Source organism: Ipomoea triloba, chromosome 12 (assembly GCF_003576645.1).
Source record: "Ipomoea triloba cultivar NCNSP0323 chromosome 12, ASM357664v1".
Classification (NCBI taxonomy): domain Eukaryota; kingdom Viridiplantae; phylum Streptophyta; class Magnoliopsida; order Solanales; family Convolvulaceae; genus Ipomoea; species Ipomoea triloba.
Window position 1 is genome coordinate 8,945,281 of NC_044927.1, and position 19,996 is coordinate 8,965,276.

The 19,996-nt window shown below is 36.4% G+C and overlaps 3 protein-coding genes across 4 annotated transcripts; 1 reads left to right on the plus strand and 2 right to left on the minus strand.

The window, feature by feature from the left end:
• Nucleotides 1–231: 231 nt before the first annotated feature.
• On the minus strand, nt 232–3,010 carry LOC115998225 (laccase-4-like). Its single transcript, XM_031237722.1, has 6 exons — nt 2,867–3,010; nt 2,447–2,598; nt 2,119–2,363; nt 1,908–2,036; nt 893–1,819; nt 232–770 (listed from the first exon to the last, which is right to left on the minus strand). The coding sequence occupies exons 1-6, from the start codon at nt 2,969–2,971 to the stop codon at nt 640–642; spliced, it is 1,689 nt and encodes a 562-aa protein (XP_031093582.1). The 5' UTR covers nt 2,972–3,010; the 3' UTR covers nt 232–639.
• Nucleotides 3,011–7,151: 4,141 nt separating this feature from the next.
• Nucleotides 7,152–10,109, minus strand: LOC115999831 (proteasome subunit alpha type-4-like). Of its 2 annotated transcripts, none has more exons than XM_031239761.1 (2): nt 10,022–10,109; nt 7,152–8,111 (listed from the first exon to the last, which is right to left on the minus strand). In XM_031239761.1, the coding sequence occupies exon 2, from the start codon at nt 8,091–8,093 to the stop codon at nt 7,347–7,349; it is 747 nt and encodes a 248-aa protein (XP_031095621.1). In that variant the 5' UTR covers nt 8,094–8,111; nt 10,022–10,109; the 3' UTR covers nt 7,152–7,346. The 2 variants fall into 2 exon arrangements, with proteins under 2 accessions (XP_031095621.1, XP_031095620.1); XM_031239760.1 differs by having other exon boundaries at nt 7,152–8,097; nt 10,022–10,107.
• A 7,087-nt stretch (nt 10,110–17,196) lies between these two features.
• On the plus strand, nt 17,197–19,668 carry LOC115998462 (laccase-4-like). Its single transcript, XM_031238046.1, has 6 exons — nt 17,197–17,355; nt 17,449–17,600; nt 17,680–17,924; nt 18,013–18,141; nt 18,235–19,161; nt 19,281–19,668. The coding sequence occupies exons 1-6, from the start codon at nt 17,266–17,268 to the stop codon at nt 19,409–19,411; spliced, it is 1,674 nt and encodes a 557-aa protein (XP_031093906.1). The 5' UTR covers nt 17,197–17,265; the 3' UTR covers nt 19,412–19,668.
• The last annotated feature ends 328 nt before the right edge of the window (nt 19,669–19,996 follow it).

A 19,996-nucleotide genomic window follows, 5' to 3' on the forward strand; every position in this document is an offset into this window, starting at 1 on the left:
ACAACGTTAACAGTTGCACATGAAATAATTGTACAGTATTGCACACAACAGTGTGTATCATTGCATGCATGGGTATACATTGTTGCACACAATAATGTACATAATTACACATAGTAGTGTACCTAGTTGCACCCAGATGTGCACACTTTTGCATAAAATTATATTGATCACCAAAATTTAATATTAATTCTTTCATTTTCAACAAGTAAGAAATAAAGACTACTCATAAAATAACTATAAAATAAATACAATCGATCTCTTCAACCATGAAACTTTGTTTCTTCATTTGATACATAACTTGAAACTTAGTGAAAATTAATTGTAAAAGAATTACATTACATACAAACGCATGAACAGTTCGTTTTTTTCCTGGAGAAAAAATCTAGTTTTATTCTTTCACTCAACAAACAAATAAGTTTCTGTGCTCTATACTGTATTACACTCTTTATTGATTGCTTTCTCCCTTCGTTTTCTAGCACAACACAAAGGTTCACACTTCTCAGTTCCTATGGACATCAGCTTCGCATGTAAGGTGATTGAGTATTAAATCCCTGTACGTTAATTATCAAAGGTTGTCTAATGACGACTGCTGATAGATGATGAGGTTTTCTTCAATTCAGAATGTTGTTCTGATAGATCTTAGCACTTTGGAAGATCCTTGGGAGGTGGCAGAAGAGATTCATTTGGACCTTTTCCATTGTCCACCAGGAATGCCATTTTTAGTCCCCATGTTGTGTGCACCTCTAGATGGCAATGCATAAACCAAACTCCTGCAATTCCATACCAGAGATCAGAGAAAATTTTTGATAAGATCAAACACTTACCACTAATACGCTATATCTAGTAGTGAAGGTATAACTTTTTTATTTCATTATAGACTGCCATTACGTACCAGGATTGTCAGCACGGAATCGGATAGCCACCCATCCACCCGCCGGTACTCCGATAGTGTTCCTTTCTACCGGATCAACGAGATTGAACTTCTTAGGATCCGTCTTAGGATTAAAGTTCCCAATTCCTCGTCCAACCGCGAAGAAATTGAAGCCGTGCAAGTGTATAGGATGGTTCTCTGGGGCAACAATTCCAGTATCCTGTAAAACTAACTGGACCGTCGCATTGTATGGCAACCGGTAAAGCTTTGTCCCCGAACTAGTCTGCAGGTTGGCCGGAGGAGTGCCGGTGTAGTTGAAAGCAAACGGTGGGTTCCCCGGAAAATCCGTGGTGAAAACTCCTTTTATACCAAAGAAATGAGCTTGTAAAAGGGCAGTGGTTGGCATAACAAAGGTGACATTATTCACACTTGCAACCACCCGGCTACCGTTTGCCGGTTTGCAAGAGGGGCAAGGGTTAATTCCAAGCCCCACCGTGAATAGCAGCGAATGATCAACCGTTTGTGGGACCTTAGCGGGAAATGTTTTGGAATTTAGGCTTCTAAGAGAATCAACAAAATTGTTGGCCACAGGGGTGGCGTTCTTGGGTGGGATGCGAGTGAGGGTGGTGGCGAGAGTGGTTTGTACGCCCGTGTAGTGGAGCGTGGCGGTGCCGGTTTGATTGTCGACGGCAATGGGAGCATCCATGAAGGGGGAGGCAGCCACCATGTACTGTCCGGAGGCTTGATCTGCGGTGATGATTACATTTGTGGTCTGGCCCGGGGCGATAACGATCGTGTCAGTTTTGAATGGCTTCACGTACGTGGCGTCCACTTCCACGACGGTCATCTTGTGGCCGGCGATCTTGAAAAACAGTTCTTCATTCAGTGCAGCGTTGATAACCCTTAACATGTAAGTTTTTCCTGGAGCAACACCCAATCTATATCCACCTGTCACAATATAATCCCACTTGAGATGATTCCAAAAAAATTACAAATTTTGGTCTATATATATAATAGACCCTAGTGAATAAAGTACCTTGTGAGGGGCAATTGGTGACGGGTCCAGGATGGCCATTGATAGTATGAGCATCAGAGACATTTGGTGCCAAACCTGATTTTAGTGCTTCATTGATCACAGCTTCAGTATCAGATTTCCACCATTCAGCTGCGCTCATTTCACATAACTCATTATTATTATTATTTAGATTTAGGTAAGATCTTATATATATGCTTTATTAATTAGTTACCTAATAGGACAACAGCTTCGTGGTCTGGTTTTGGGAAGGGATAAGGAACACCAAGCTTAGGCAAAATGACCAAAGCACCATGGACAGTGGACCTTAGCCAAAGAACATGTGCATGCCAAAAAAGAGTGCCCCTTTGACCGGTTACGGTGAAGTTATATACATAGCTTTGTCCAGGCTGAATTGGACATTGAGTAATATAAGCTGGTCCGTCTGCCCACCCAGTTCGAAGCTGTCTAATGCCATGCCTGAAAATATAAAATAATATAAATATAAGATGGAGGAATTGAATATTTACGTACTAAATCTCATTGAGTTAATATATAGTTACCAATGAATGGAGACATTATATTTGACATGGTTGACAACTTTTATGAGCACTGTATCTTCTTCCCTAGCATAGATAGTCGGCCCCGGAAACTTCCCATTGACGGTGACGGTAGGCTTAGTTGAACACAATCGGGTCATGTTCTTCACCACCACCTACATACAAAGCTTCTGTAAGGGTCACATATATATAGTGACAAAATCTAGTGCCGCTACTACTTCATGTGTTTAGAAATGCACCACCCAGCTTATAAAATGCATCATAGCTGATGTATTTCTAAATACATAGTGGTGCATTTGTACCTACATAGTGGTGCAAAGTCGCATAACTGCACCGAAATCAGTAGCTGCATATGAACCAACTGTATATATATATATACAAAAAAGGAGGATAAAAGAGGTGGTTAGGCAGAGTGGCACTTACATTGAACTTGTAATGTCGTACCCGACATTCTACTATTGCCGGAAACAGAAGAGCCACGCCGACGAGTATGAAGATCCGAAACCAAGAAGACTCCATTGCATGCATATACAATTTCTCTCTCTATCTATCTGCTTATTGTACTGTTTTTCAGTAATGGTTTTGTTTGATGTGAATGATGATGAGCGAATGATATATATATAGAGGAGATGAGAGGTGAGAGTGGGAGCCGAGACGAGGACTCTGCTGCGATGTCGTTTTTGTACGTTAGGTGAAATGGATTGGTTCTTCTACTCCTTTCTCATCCTTTGAACAACAACAACTGCAATACTTCATATTTGGTCATTCTCGCAGCTCCAATATATCATTTTTGCATGTTACGTTACATATATATAAAGGGGTTGTTATGTTCTCCAATATTTTTGTTCTTTCTCTAAGCTATATTCATTGGTCTGCCAACCTGGTAAATCGATCTAATTATTTTATAATTCCTCCCGCAAATCATCCCAATTGTTATAGTGTTATACCATGAACCTGGGTTCATTGTAAATTTTGATTCAAAAATTATACGTTTGCGGTAATACATTCTGTACCTGCAATTAATTAATAATTTATGTACCTATAAACAAATTGGATGCACTTATATGACATGATAATTACAGACATATAACGGCTCTGTTTGGCAGAGCTTATTTAAGAGTTTATAACTTATTTTAAGCTGAGCTTATTTATGAGCTTATAGCTTATTTTAAGCTACTAACAAGCAGCTTTGTTTGATAATGTTCCTAAAATAAGCTAGTAGCTTAAAACAAGCAGTTTTTTTTTGTTTTTTCATCTTTGACCTTACTATTTTAAAGAAATGACATCATTTACCCTTCCCAATTAAAACCTTTTTTGGCTGAACCTTTTCTACTTTTTCTCTCCAATATGTTTGGTTGTAATTTCAATTTGACATTTGTGTTTGAACATTGATTTTTGTATAAACTAATTTTATGAATTATAAACATTTTGTTTTACTTTTATATGTTTTCAAATATATGTTCTTACTTTATATTTTATTAAAATATATTGATTTCACTATTTTATATATTAATATATAAACAAACCTATTTAAATTTAAAACTATTTAAATTGTATGAAGATGTTATTTTTAGTCTTTTTACATTTATCAGCTTATCAAAAAGCTAATTTTACCAAACACTTTTAAGCATAACAGCTAGCTTAACAGCTCTTCAGATTTGAGTTTCGAGCTTATAGCTTTTCAGTTTTCAGCTACTTTTCAATTTTCAACTAACTTTTCAGCTATGTTTGCCAAACATAGCTAACATGATAACTACAAACACATAAATTATTAACTGTATGTACATAATATGATAACTATGGACACATTAGATGTTTAATCGTTATATCATGGACCAGGGTCCATAGTGCAATGTGGACCCAACTGGTTCAATACACAGAATTCATGTTCAGAATATACAAAATTCATGTTCATAATACATATATACATAAACACGATATAATGAACATGAAGTTTGTGCATTATGAACATAAATTCTATGCATTATGAACATAAATTTTGTTTATTATATAACTGAGGACATATAAACACTTAATGTAATACACAGAATTCATGTTCATTATATTGTGTTTATATGTATGTGTATTATGAACATGAATTATGTGCATTATAAAGTCAAATTCTGTGTATTGGACCAGCAGGGTCCACATTGCACTGTGGACCCTGGTCCACGATATAATTTGCCTAAGATGTTGGTTAACATGTTATGTGTCTCCAGTTAACATATTTTGTAGTGGAGTTAACAATTTATGTGTCTGTATTTATCATGTTATGTGTTTGTAATTATCCTGTGATGTGCCTTCAATTTATTTACAAATACAAAAAACAATTAATTGCAGGTCAATACAGAATCTCTGAATGTTATTTTTAAACGAAGGTCCACAATGCATGGTAAATTCTGATCCATGGTATAATTTGTCAGATCATTCATCGTTGGTTACAAGAATTAAACTTGTCCCTACCAAAAACAAGAGCAAATTAAATAATACTGAGTAGCAAATTAAATGAACTTGTGTTAGTAAGAAGCTAAGACTTCCTCGGCAAACACTCATAGAGATTAAAAATATATTATTCAAGTTTAATTTGAATATACATGCTATGTGACAGCTAGATCTTCAAAAAGAAATATTATGCATAAATAATGTACTTAATTAACCAATGGTAATTGGAGAAGCAATAAATTTGAATCAAATATACCTTAGGAGCATCCTCATCAATGGGGTTATTTCACGGTTATTGAGGAGTTTTTTAAGTGTGATTAGAAAAGAGAAAATGGGAGGGATGAGAAAAAATAATAAACAAATCTGATTAAAAGAAACAACTAAAAAAAAAACTTAAAAAAAGAATGTCAGGCGCGCCTGACGCGCCCGCTGGGCGGCTGCTGTGCGCGAAACGCGCACAACAGCAAAGTTTTAAAAAAAATTGATGCCCTTTTTACTGTAGAAATAACCCATATTTGCAGAAGACACCATTTCCCTCTCTCTCCTCTCCTCTCACTGCCAGCATAGCAACTTTTCTGACATGATCCTCTTCATTATACGCTGGTGTAGATGGCCTTAGATGAAACATGAATTTTGCACATTACCTCTATATTTTTAGTCATGAGTTCCAAGAAAGTAGTCCTTTCCTTGATATTATCGCTTGCTCTAGCATGTTTAGTTTAAGAATAAAAATAATCTAGAAATAAAATATTAATCATATTTTATTATTTGATTCATTTAAAGAACCGACTTAACATTGCATATATAATATAAGACATAGAAATTTATAACATAAGACACAATTATTAATTTGTTTCAAATACAAAATTTATTTTCTTAAGATACAGAATTTCATAACGCAAGATAAAAAAAATCACAATACAAACACATACACATGAATCAGTGTTTATAATACAGTGTGAACCCTTGTCCATGTTATAAGGATTGCTATTTATTTGCATTTAGCATGCCGAGAAAGGGGATTCTTAAAACTTTATAAAAATGGGTTGTAAACTAATAATGAATCATAGAAATGAGAGGATAAGATGTACCAAATCCAACCAAGTTGGACTGGTTTTCAAGGTATGTATTGGTTACTACTTACTACTCCGATCCACATGTTAATAAGAGATTTATATTGTTTCAAAGCTAAGATATGTTTATATTAATTAAGCCAACCGTGGGTTACTAACCACTGTTTTCTTCATTATTTTTATATATATTCATTAATTCATTAATGTTAGTTGATGAATATGTTATAGGTTTAATTTGTTGAAACTTGATTAGCCAACAGAATGCTCTTAGAATTGACCGGATGTTGAGCTCAACTATGTTGAATTGAAGTATGTGTTCCATCTCAATTAAAACTTTAAGTTGATAATTGAATTGTATGAGAGCTTATTACTTTTGACGGGCTCCAAGCAACACGTAGATCATAGTCTCTTGACCTTTGGCATGAAGTTGACTCTAATACCAAATTGAAGTATATGCTTCATCTCTATTAAAAGACTAAACTGATAGTTGGATTACACATTTATGCTTACGGGGCGTTTGGTTGGAAGGCGGAAATTAGAAAAAAAAAATTGTAATTTCGTGAAAAAAAGAATCATTTGAGAATTCAAATTCCATTATTAGGTAGGCAAGAATAAAATTGTGAATTGAAAGGGAAGAAGTGAATAAAGACTAAAATCTCTTTGTGCCAACTATTATATAGTGTGATGGCACATCTGGTATCAATCAAAATAAGTTGTCACGAGATCAAACCCCAACCCACAGGATCAGGTCGTCACAAGATCGAACCCCAGGGGGCATTGATTCTTTGCGATGAAAACTTGTGTCAACTACTATGTAATATGATGACACTTCTATTACCATTTCAAATGAGTCATCCCAAGATTTATTCTTTGGGATGAAAATAATTGAGAAACAAATACTACTTCGTATAGAATTACGAATTTTTCAAAAAATTATAATTAGGATAAAGTTGTCATTTACTGTAGAATTTCAATTTCGAAGAACTCTAGGAATTGCAATTTCATGGTTGAAGGGAATTGCAATTCCTTCCAACCAAATAATGAAATTGTAAATTCCATTAATTTGGTAAAAATAGAATTACAAATTTACAATTCCATCCTACCAACGCCCCATTATATACTATATGCTCAACAGGTTGGCTGTTGGTAGCTTATCTTTCATTTTCCTCTGAATAATTACATACAGTAGCATATCTTTTCTCAAGTCGGCAGGAAATTTCACTTGCACCATATTTAACTTAAGCAACAGTTCTGAGGAATGTAACTGTTCACAATAAATTTGAACACCCAACTAATGCACAAATGCAAGAGTTTTATCTATAACCTGATCCTTACATGTTATCCAAAATAATTTCCAAACTCAGCAAAACAGAGCCAGGCAAATCATCTCAAGTCTCGACTGTAAGTTGGGTCATTCCAAGCCTCACCAGCAATTTATTCAGGGACTCGGGCGAATGCACCTTATACTCGACTTTACCATTTGACAGGAAAACCTCGGCCAGTTCAAGCTTCTCTGAGGTAAGACTTGTGCTATCCATCGTCTTGCTAAGCACCTTGAGAACGAGCTGAACAGCCTCCTCCCTCGTGAGCTCATCCTTGTAGTCCTGTTTTAACATTGATTGTGCGGCTTGATTGTTGGCTCCAATAGCAGCAGCCTTCCAACCGCCATAATTTCCGCTGGGGTCGCTCATGTAAAGCTGGAAGCCATAGTTCTTATCCCACCCGGCAAACAGAAAAGAAACCCCGAATGGGCGCAGACCACCAAACTGCGTGTAGCCTTGCTTGGTGTCGCAAAGAGATTGAACTAGCTGTTCCACGGGCATTGGTTCCTGATAAGCATAAGTATACCGTTGAGCCTGAACCCTGGCTGTGTTAATAAGAATATTGGCATCAGACATTATTCCCGCCACAGCACATGCCACGTGGTCATCAATCTTGTACATCTTTTCAGTGGAAGTTGATGTCTGTAGAAGCTTGGAAGTCACCTTCTTTTCACCGACTAAAACAACACCGTCTTTAGATAATACTCCTATGGCACTGCCAGCATTTCCAATTGCCTCCATTGCATATTCAACCTGGTATAGACGACCTTCTGGAGAGAAGATAGTAGTACGACTATCATATCTTCGTGACATTGTTCTGCAGCAAGTGAACTAAACAAGTTCATTATAAGCACTAATTCCCAATGTATACTGCATCTATGAAAATTATGCAAACATACTACTACACTGTTACTTAGATCCATGTGGTATCCAAAAAAGACACATGCTGTATGAATCAAGAAGCACAATTACTAAGAGCAACTAGCCTGACAAACACATTCAGAAGATCAGATATCTACTCTGAGCATGGTTGTCAGAATTTAAAAAAGAAAAAATAGAAGGGTAAATAGTATTTTGGTCCGTTAGGTATACATGGTCATGAATAGTCAAATTAGTCCCAAATAGGTAACAAGATAGCCGAAGTAATCCTCAATTTACTCAATCTGGGGGAATTTGGTCCTCATCAAACAGAATACATTTAACTAATAACATTGATTTTTTTTTTTTTGAAAACTCATGTTTCCTAGCTTCGCCATATCCTGGACCCCATGAACCCTAATAACATCGATTCTTGAAACACTAATAATGTGAGGGCCATTTTGGTAAATTAACTTATTAACTTTAATCTTCTTCCAAATATTGACTCTTTTATCTAACTCTAACTAGAGAAAAAAATTTAGGAAAAAAAATAAAAATAAGAAGGAAACAGAGTGAGGGACAAAGGATGTTAATGCCCTCAAACCCCACAAACAGCTCTCAATCAAAATGTCTTCTCCCCAGAATCAAGAAGCACAATCACTCAAATTGCTCAGAGCAACTAGCCCCAACAAACACATCCAGAGGTCTACTTTGAGTGTGGTTGTCAGAATTTATTTATAAAAAAAAAAAACTGGGACTTTCAGTCAATTCAGAATGCATAAGAAATTCTTCTTCCATTGGAGACAAGGAATTTTGCATGATGAAAAGAATGGTTCCATTTGCACACATCTAAAATGTGTTTAGACAGGCATCATGATCGAGTTACAGAATGTTGATAATAAGTATTCCCTGCTTTAATTTGATGTTAATTTTGCGCAAAAAGCTTTTCTGGATGGCTGCTAAGCAACAGGGAATCACCCATCTATATTCTATAGATAAGTATCTGAATTGCCAATTGTATGACAACACAAGTACTTCCTCTGTCTCATTTTGTGTCAAATTATTTTTAATTTAATTTTCATAATATTAAGTTTAGTATTAATAACAAAATTTATATATTTAGAAACTACATAAAAGTACTATTAAACATTAAAAAAAAATTTAAAAATAAGTAAAAATACTAAAGAAACTAAACATCGAACAAAGAGTTGGTTTGACTAATGAAAAGTAAAGAGTTAAAATGGGACAGTAATAGTTAATATAGACTACAAATCCTTCAAGCTAAATTCAAGTGTGAGAATAAAATTGATCCAAGTTAATCCAGATAATAAAACTCAAAATTTTCTCAATGTAACAAAAGAAACATGAGTGTGAAAGTTTAAGTTTCTACATTCCACTGGATTATTTGACCACGTTTTTGGAACAGATTAAGATTTCTACAAGGATAAATTTTAAATACAATCCCTGAATCCCATCACAACCTAGAGTTTCCAAAATTTATTCCAAAATGGAACGACTAATGGGAATATCATATTTCTAACATATTACCGATCTATATTTCATTTTCCTGAGCATTCTCCAATTTTCTTAGCAGCATTTATAAATTATACATTCGAATCTTGTGGTTTTAGTACAAAACAGGAAGACATGTGAAACAAATAAAAACAACCCTACTCGTATTACAGTTTTATTTCACTGTTCCGCTCACCACTCGTAGGATTTCTTAAACGTTAAATTTTATAAAGGAATTGTAAAATCTTCAGAAATCACGAAACCAAACTTGAAGTTAAAATTGAACCCTAAAATGTTCCAAATTGAAAGCACAAAAACGCGTGTGTGTGCGCACATATATACGTGTATACGTTTCAGTAACAGAGCGGAACCTGAAAAAGGGATGAACGAGGGAGAAGCCAAGAGACGCAATGTAACTATGGAGAAGGATTAGTAGCGAGTCGACCAGGTCACTGAAACTGAATATAGTTTTGAGTTTTGACCCGGATAAAAAACAAGAATCATATGTAATGCCCACAAAATAAGGCCCAAACAACAAACTTGTGATGGGCATGGCAAGTGAAATCACAAGCAGCCCAAGAATCAGGGTTCAATGAAGGTTCTTGAAGACCCCTTTTTTTTTTTTTGATAAGTCCACCGGGTCTTTTTCCGTCCGTTTAACGGTTCGGATCCACCCGTGTTCGCTCCGAGAGGCACGAGAGCAGGTCCAGAGGGAATCGTCACTCGTGGGAATCGAACCCGGGTTCTCCCAAAATTCTTCCCCACAAAGAGAGCTTACTTGCCACTTGAGCTACCCCCTTGGGTTTAATTTCTTGAAGACCGAATTGTCATGCTATCGACCAAGGTTCATATTGTATTATAGACCCTCGTTCAAAATTTATTTAAATTATGTATATGTAGTTAATATATTGGAGTGTTTGACAATTACCAAAAAGTTGATTGTGTTAACTAAGTATGACCAACTAATAATCTGAACCGATGCCCAAGGCCACAACTCGAGTGCCGACCCCGGGTCGGCACCTCGTTATAACCTCGGTTAGCCTCACGCCGTGGTCCAAGTGCCGACCTCGGGTTGGCGCCTTGTGACCTCGGTTGGGCTTAGGCCGTGGCCTTGGTGCCAGGCCCAGGTCAGCTTGAGTGTTGACCCCGGGTCGGTCTTGAGGGCTCGGTCAAAGAAGGGCTCGGGAGCGCGCGGTCAAAGTTTGTTACAACCAACTCCCATTTTAGGGGGACAGTTAGGAGGCTTTTTGTAATATAAAATGGTTCATTGTTGTCTTGTTAAGACATGTTATCTTGATTGTCCAAATACAGACACCTTTTGTAATACTCTTACATGCTATATTGGTATAAGATTTGTCTCCGTGACACTTATCCGTTATCTTTCCTATCGAGTCATTTATTCACTATTTTTCATTATTTATTCGGGTTTGCTAATTCGTACCCCCGGGTTAATTAAATCCATCACGGTTATGCGTTTCGTATTTGTTAACAATGCACACGACATACTGTCATAGTGCAGACTCTTTAAAGACGTATGCCATGTTCGGTGTGTTTGTATGCGCGAATAGCATATGGTGTGTGCCCATAATATAACAGACATAGAGCAGCGAACACAAGCCGTTTTTTCATATTACACAATTTCTAATTGAAAATGACGACCAATATGGGGTTTTCAAATTATGAATATAAGAAAATGTGGAAATACCGTATTTAAATATCCAAATATTTTAGAGTACTAAAACGAATGTGTATTTCCGTCTAAGTCATGTGTTGATAATTTATCTATTGTTGAGAACCGCATGAATATACTTGTACAAAACTGTAAAAAAAAAAAAAAAAAAAAAAAAAAAAAAAAAAAAGTGTGACATGTTCAATTCGGTCTTGTTGTGTGCCCGAAAAGCATACGATGTGTGCCCCTCAGTAGAACGGACGTATACGAGCGAACAGAAACAGTGCCCCTCAGTAAAACAAGTCTATCATAATTAAAACACACGCTACAATAGACAAAAATACCCCCATCCCCTTAATCCAACTCCTAACATGCCTTTTTTATACAAACATAATCTAAAATTACAATTAATCTACACCATTAATTTTTAAAAACCAATGCAGAAGATTTGTCCTCATAGTCCTCTATAATGTATATGTCCTCATTTGAATACATACATACATATATATATATATATATATATATATATATATATATATATATATATATATATATATATATGAGTCATTTCCATTTTCGGTCCTACTGTTATTGGGGCATTGCCAATTTTAGTCCACTTCATTAATTTTTGCCACATTGCGGCCAGTCTTATTTAGACATTGCCACTTTTAGTCCACCGTTAAAATTTTCATCAAATAACCGTCCAAAACAGGGGTATTTTGATCTGTTCATGCTTTGATCATCTCATTTACCCTTTGTAGTGGTTTTCCTTACAGATTTTCATCCAATGAAGAGGTCCGGCAAAAGCCATGGCTTTGTAATGTGGCTCACATAGCTTTCGCCGGACCTCTTCAATGGATGAAAATGTGTAGGGAAAGCCACTGCAAAGGGTCAAGAAGATGACCAAAGCATGAAAAGACCAAAAATACCCCTATTTTGGACGGCAATTTGACAAAAATTTTAACGGTGGACTAAAAGTGGCAATGACTAAATAAGACTGGTCACAATGTGGCAAAAATTAATGAAGTGGACTAAAATTGGCAATGCTCCAATAACAGTAAGACCAAAAATGGAAATGACTCTATATATATATATGAAGTGCGTTCAGGGTGCGAACCACTCGTCTAGGAAAGAAGTGAGAACGCATGTCATCCATCCACATGTCCAGATTTAACGGATCAGAAACACTGATTTTTTTTAAATGCGAGGGTATTTTCGTAAATAATTGAACATTGAAGTGCAAATAAAATGTATTACAAGTGCAAGTAACAGTTTCATATAGTGAACCTAAGTCCAAGTAAACTGTATTACAAGTGCAAGTAAAATGTCTTACAGGTGCAAGTAAAATGTACACTGAGCATCAATACTAAGTGCACCTAGCGTTATAACTAGTTGCACCTAACGTTATAATTAGGTGCACCTAGCAGGTGCAAGAATGTTAACAAGGTAAATTACTTACACTTGTAAGTGAAAATAGGTGCACTTGTAAATGATTTTTACTTGCACTTTTTACTTGAAAATGTGCACCAGCTACTTGCACTTATAACACATTTACTTGCACCAAAGTTTGAGTTATTTACGAAAATGCCACCGCGTCATTAAAATTACAATCGATTCGTTGATCTAGACAAATGAACGGCTGTGAATGATTCTTGTTTCTCTCTTAGGCGAGAGTTCTCACCTGNGCGCGCCCACACACACACACACACACACACACACACACACACACACACACACACACACACACACACACACACACACACACACACACACACACACACACACACACACACACACACACACACACACACACACACACACACACACACACACACACACACACACACACACACACACACACACACACACACACACACACACACACACACACACACACACACACACACACACACACACACACACACACACACACACACACACACACACACACACACACACACACACACACACACACACACACACACACACACACACACACACACACACACACACACACACACACACACACACACACACACACACACACACACACACACACACACACACACACACACACACACACACACACACACACACACACACACACACAGAGGAACAAATAAAACTAATTTTTTTCTCCAGGAAAAAAAGCTGTTTAATTTTCATGATTGTATTTAATGTAATTCTTTTACAATTAATTCTCACTGAGTTTCGAGTTATGTATCAGAAGAAGAAATGGTTGAAGTGATCGATTCTATGTATTTTATAGTTATTTGATGAAAAAAAAATATTATTTCTTACATGTTGCAAGAGAAAGAATTAGTATGAAATTAGAGTCTCAATTCGATTTTATTCTTACTCATCAGCTCTTGTATGTCAAACATGTTATTCTTCATATATTGGTGACTTGAACCTATAACCAATTTACGTTAGGCATATTATTTTTTATGTATTTATGACTATAACCAATAACATTTTTTATAGGGAAAAAGGTTCAAATTAACTATTGAATTACACGTGAAGTACAATTGGCCATCCGATATAAAAATTAATTTTTAAAATTTTATTTTATTTAAATTTATTAAAATAAATTTACAAATAATAAATTTTTAATATAATAACTACCACATCAACGATAACATGATCGAGGAACACGTCAAATTTGATCGAATCACATAATTTTTGAAGGTTCTGGAACCTAATAATTGCACTTTTTTTTTAGTTAGATGACCCAATTACACTTTTGCGGGTAGTTCAGTGACTAATTTAAACCTTTTTTCCATTTTTATATTAGGAATACTTGTAATAATAAATTATGATGATGTAATAATAGATTGAATTGGTAAGGTGGAATCTCATCACTTGGTCTTTGATAGTCTAGGATCAAATTCTAAAGATGCCAAGAGGAAGTCTTTATACTTGATCGGCTTGGAATTGTTCAGGTTACACAAGACAATGTCAGTTTTCTTGTTAAAGTAGAGCTTTCGTATGTAAAGGCTTAAATACATGGTTCCTTCTCGTATGAGACGAGGAACATATGTTCATGTTTCATGTGAAGAAGTCTTGAGAGTCCAGTCAAAGACTATCGTACACACAAGTGTGCACGAAGAAGAGAATGAAGAAAGCATGGGTTCATGTTATGTATATATGTGATGTACCAAGCCGTACGTGAGAGTATCCTCACATTGGACTTGTGACAAAATATTACAAATTTTCATATTTTTTCGATACTCATAAATTAATTAGATCTAACATAAAGTCAAATGGTGTAAGTTCTTAGTTCGCCAAACGCTACATACTAGATGAAAATGAAATTTCCTGCCGTCTTCTGTAAAGATATGCTGTAATCCAGAAGAAAATGAAACATAAGCTACCAACAGCCAACCTAGCTGACCTCAACATCCTGCCAATTGTAAGAGCATTCTGTTGGCTAATCAAGTTTCAACGAACCTATTCATCAAAATTAATTATAATTTTTTATTCATATTGGTTACATAGAGAATCTGAATTTCAAATATATACAAACATAATGAAGTTGGAAGAAAACAGTGGTTTGTAACCAACGGTTGGCTTATTAATATATATAAACATATCTTAGCTTTGAAACAATATAACTCTTCGTTAACATGTGTAGTAAGTAGTAACCAATACATACCTTGAACGGACAAAAGTGGCTACTTGATAGCGAATATTTCCCGAGTATACTTCCCTCTACATACCCTGTACCTGCTCGATATCTAATCGAGTCACTGAGAGGAATCATTCTTGACCTTCACTGCGACGACCAACTTGATAAGCCCGACCTAAATGCGGCAACCGAGCTAATGCTTGGTTAACGTTAGACTTCGCCCCGTCTTAGTATCAACCCCAACCTGTTTAGGTGGGAACGTTCATACCGATCAATGTTACTTAAAGACTGAGACCTAGATTCCTGGCGTTAAATCGACCACATCACTCCGCGAATGATCAGGAATATGACAACACGTGGCTATCGTGGCACTATTACCGAACCAACTGATTGCATGCACAACACTTGTCAGGCATGCCGAGAGCCCGACATGTGTATCTTTTTCCTCCCCTATAAATATCACATTTAATGCTAGATGGGAAGACTTTTTAGCATTTTCACTTACTATACTATAGCATTGGCACTCGAGCTTAATAGCTTAAACCAACAAACACACCAATCAAGGATATGATCTTCCTATGATCAGATCCTAGTACTTGTACGTATTTGTGAATACCCCCGTATTTACCACATCAAACTAATTTTGACTTCTTATGGGTTTACTCTTCGAATTCATTTTACTTCCCGGTTGTTAAAATTTATTCTTTAAGTTACCGTACGAAGTCTTTCAAGGATAACTGCTCGACTCAAAGCTTAACGAACAAGATCCTAAGGTTACTTCTCGAATTGATTTTACTTTCTGGACATTTGGTAACTCTAAATGATTGGGGACTAAAATTCCTAACTCTAAAAATAAAGAAATGATTGGGGACTAAAATTTCCAAACATTACTTTTGGTATTATAAAATCTAAGTTACAATGTTCCGAACATAAGCAATGACTTGCCACATCTCATCATGTATGACTGACAAATGAGCGTGCATACATATACATCAATCGTCAAATTTATGTAATGAAAATAATAAATTTTGAGTAAGAGTCATATCTCTTCATTTTGAAAGTTGGTTTTGAAAAATGACAAAAATAATGTTTTTGGAAAATATGAGATATATTTAGCAGTCAAGAGTAGTTCACTCGAATTAAACAAGTACTATACTTTCATACCACTTGATTGTCCTAGTTTGAATACACAAAAAGATCTAGGGTGAGGGGGTTGAATATATTATATATAATACTTTATAAGATTTTTACAAAAATTTTAACTTAAAAGAGCTTGTAAGAGTTCGATAATATAAGAAGCTAAACTTCCCAAATGGTTATATTGAAAACTTAACTAAATAGTCTAAGAATGTACGTTAGATAAAACCAAAGTATGCTTGATGAAATCAAAGTTGCACAATGAAAATAAAGATTTTTCAAAATATTATTTGAGAGGAATTGAAGCAAAGATATGGATCAGAAAATATAACCAAATGTGTAAAATAAAAGAGAGGCAAGTGATGTTTATAATGATTCGAAGGTGATGTAATCATTCTATTCCACTCTTCTCCTATTATTCATGAGAATATATTTTCACTGATAAACTTGTATCAAAACATAATTTACAATGAAAGAGCCAACAAGTACTTTGATCACAAAACCTATACGCAAGTTTGCTTAGATTTCATAAGACAAACCTTACTACTCTACCTCTGTCTACCACAAGGTAGAGATGTACAAATATTCCACACAAAGGTTGAAATATTTAAGTTGTTTTAAGTTTTTTTAATATTTAAGGTTGAAATATTAATATCATACAACTAGAACTTTAAGTTGTTTTACTATGATGTCAACACCAAGGTCTTGGTGTATTAAATTTTCTTGAAATCCAACACTTTTGGCAAAATTTTCGCAATGAATAATAATGAACTAATTTCTAGATTAAGTGATTAACAAGGTTGGCAGGTCAATAAATATAGCTTAAGTCACAAAACAAATCTGGTCCACGGATTCTAGAAAAGAACAAGAAATATTGGAGAACAGCCCCTATATATGTAACGTAACATGCAAAAATGATTGGAGCTGCCAGAATATGACCGTACCAAATATGAAGTTTTGCAGTTGTTGTTGTTCAAAGGATCCGAAAGGAGTAGAAGAACCAATCCATTTCACCTAACATAAAAAAGCGACATTGCAGCAGAGAGCCTCTCATCTCCTCTATATATACATCGTTTGCTTTGCATTTCCCATGCACCTCATTCGCTCTCAGATTAAACAAAACCATTAGTGAACTCAAAAAATAAAATAAATAAACTGAAAAGCAAGCAGAGAAATCGTATATGGAGTGTTCTTGGGTTCGAATCTTCATCCTCGTGGCTCTTCTGTTTCCGGCAATAGTAGAATGTCGGGTACGACATTACAAGTTCAATGTAAGTGCCTTTCTAACCAGCTCTTCTCCATCTCATTTATTTTGTGTTTATATATATATATATATATGACCATAACAGAACCTTTGTCTATAGGTGGTGATGAAGAACATGACCCGATTGTGTTCAACTAAGCCTACTGTCACCGTCAATGGCAAGTTTCCAGGGCCGACCATCTATGCTAGGGAAGAAGATACCGTGCTTATAAAAGTTGTCAACCATGTCAAATATAACGTCTCCATTCATTGGTAATTATTAAACTCAATGACATTTAGTACATATTACATATATATTCCTTTCTTTTATATTTATGTTTTTTTATTACAGGCATGGCATTAGACAGCTTCGAACTGGTTGGGCGGACGGACCAGCTTATATTACCCAGTGTCCTATTCAGCCCGGACAGAACTATGTATATAACTTCACCATAAGTGGCCAAAGAGGCACTCTTTTTTGGCATGCACATGTTCTGTGGCTAAGGTCCACAGTCCACGGTGCTTTGGTCATTTTGCCTAAGCTTGGTGTTCCTTATCCCTTCCCAAAACCTGACCACGAAGCTGTTGTCCTATTAGGTAACTAATTAATAAAGCATATATATAGGATCTTACCTAAATCTAAATCTAAATAATAATAATAATGAGTTATGTGAAATGGGCGCAGCTGAATGGTGGAAATCTGATACTGAAGCTGTGATCAATGAAGCACTAAAATCAGGTTTGGCACCAAATGTCTCTGATGCTCATACTATCAATGGCCATCCTGGACCCGTCACCAATTGCCCCTCACAAGGTACATTATATTATTCACTAGGGTCAATTATATATATAGACCAAAATTTGTAATTTTTTTGGAATCATCTCAAGTGGGATTATATTGTGACAGGTGGATATAGATTGGGTGTTGCTCCAGGAAAAACCTACATGTTAAGGGTTATCAACGCTGCACTGAATGAAGAACTGTTTTTCAAGATCGCCGGCCACAAGATGACCGTCGTGGAAGTGGACGCCACGTACGTGAAGCCATTCAAAACTGACACGATTGTGATCGCCCCGGGCCAGACCACAAACGTAATCATCACCGCAGATCAAGCCTCCGGACAGTACATGGTGGCTGCCTCCCCCTTCATGGATGCTCCCATTGCCGTCGACAACCAAACCGGCACGGCCACGCTCCACTACACGGGCGTACAAACCACTCTCGCCACCACCCTCACTCGCATCCCACCCAAGAACGCCACCCCTGTGGCCAACAATTTTGTTGATTCTCTTAGAAGCCTAAATTCCAAAACATTTCCTGCTAAGGTCCCACAAACGGTTGATCATTCCCTGTTATTCACGGTGGGGCTTGGAATTAACCCCTGCCCCTCTTGCAAACCGGCTAACGGTAGCCGGGTGGTCGCAAGTGTGAATAATGTCACCTTTGTTATGCCAACCACAGCCCTTTTACAAGCTCATTTCTTTGGTATAAAAGGAGTTTTCACCACAGATTTTCCGGGGAACCCGCCGTTTGCTTTCAACTACACCGGCACTCCTCCAGCCAACCTGCAGACCAGTTCGGGGACAAAGCTTTACCGGTTGCCATACAATGCAACAGTCCAGTTAGTTTTACAGGATACTGGAATTGTTGCCCCAGAGAATCATCCCATACACTTGCACGGCTTCAATTTCTTCGCGGTGGGACGAGGAATAGGGAACTTTAATCCTAAGACGGATCCTAAGAAGTTCAATCTCGTTGATCCGGTTGAAAGGAACACCATCGGAGTACCAGCGGGTGGATGGGTGGCCATCCGATTCCATGCTGACAATCCTGGTATGTAATGGCTGTCTATAATTAAATAAAGTTATACATTCACTACTAGCTATAGTGCATTAGTGGTAAGTGTTTGATTCTAACAATAATTTTATCTGATCTTTGCCATGGAATTGTAGGAGTTTGGTTTATGCATTGTCATCTAGAGGTGCACACAACATGGGGACTAAAAATGGCATTCCTTGTGGACAATGGAAAAGGTCCAAATGAATCTCTTCTGCCACCTCCCAAGGATCTTCCAAAGTGCTAAGATCTATCAGAACAACATTCTGAAGATTCATCGTCAGTACACAACCTTGACAGAGCCACAGAGGAATACAATATTGCTGTGCGTAGGAACAGAGAACCTTTATGTTGTGCAAGACAACAAAGGTAGAAAAGAGTCTATATAGAACAGGAACTTATTATTTGTTTGTTGAGTGAAAGAATAAGAGAAATTTCTCAATCAAAATGCATGTTTGTATTTAATGTAATTCTTTTGCAATTAATCACTGAGTTTCAAAGTTTCAAAGGATTGCATGCATTTTACAATTATTTTATGGACGATAAACACCAAGTCTAGTACTCTGTGGCTGAGAATTGTTGGACAGAGAGTGATAAAAGGACTTAAAAGGCCAAAAATGTGTCTTTACTACGAGCTCCAACAATAATACGGAGTAATATTTAAGACTAATTAGTTCTGAGAGGGGAGAATTGTTGAGAAGAGGCCAGTAAATGCCAAGTCTAGCACTCAGTGACTGGGATTAAAAGGAGGCCAAGTCAAACACCCCGTTATAACTTTTGATGTAATAGTAAGCGCTTGATCCTAACAGAAGCCTTTATTTCTTACAAGTTG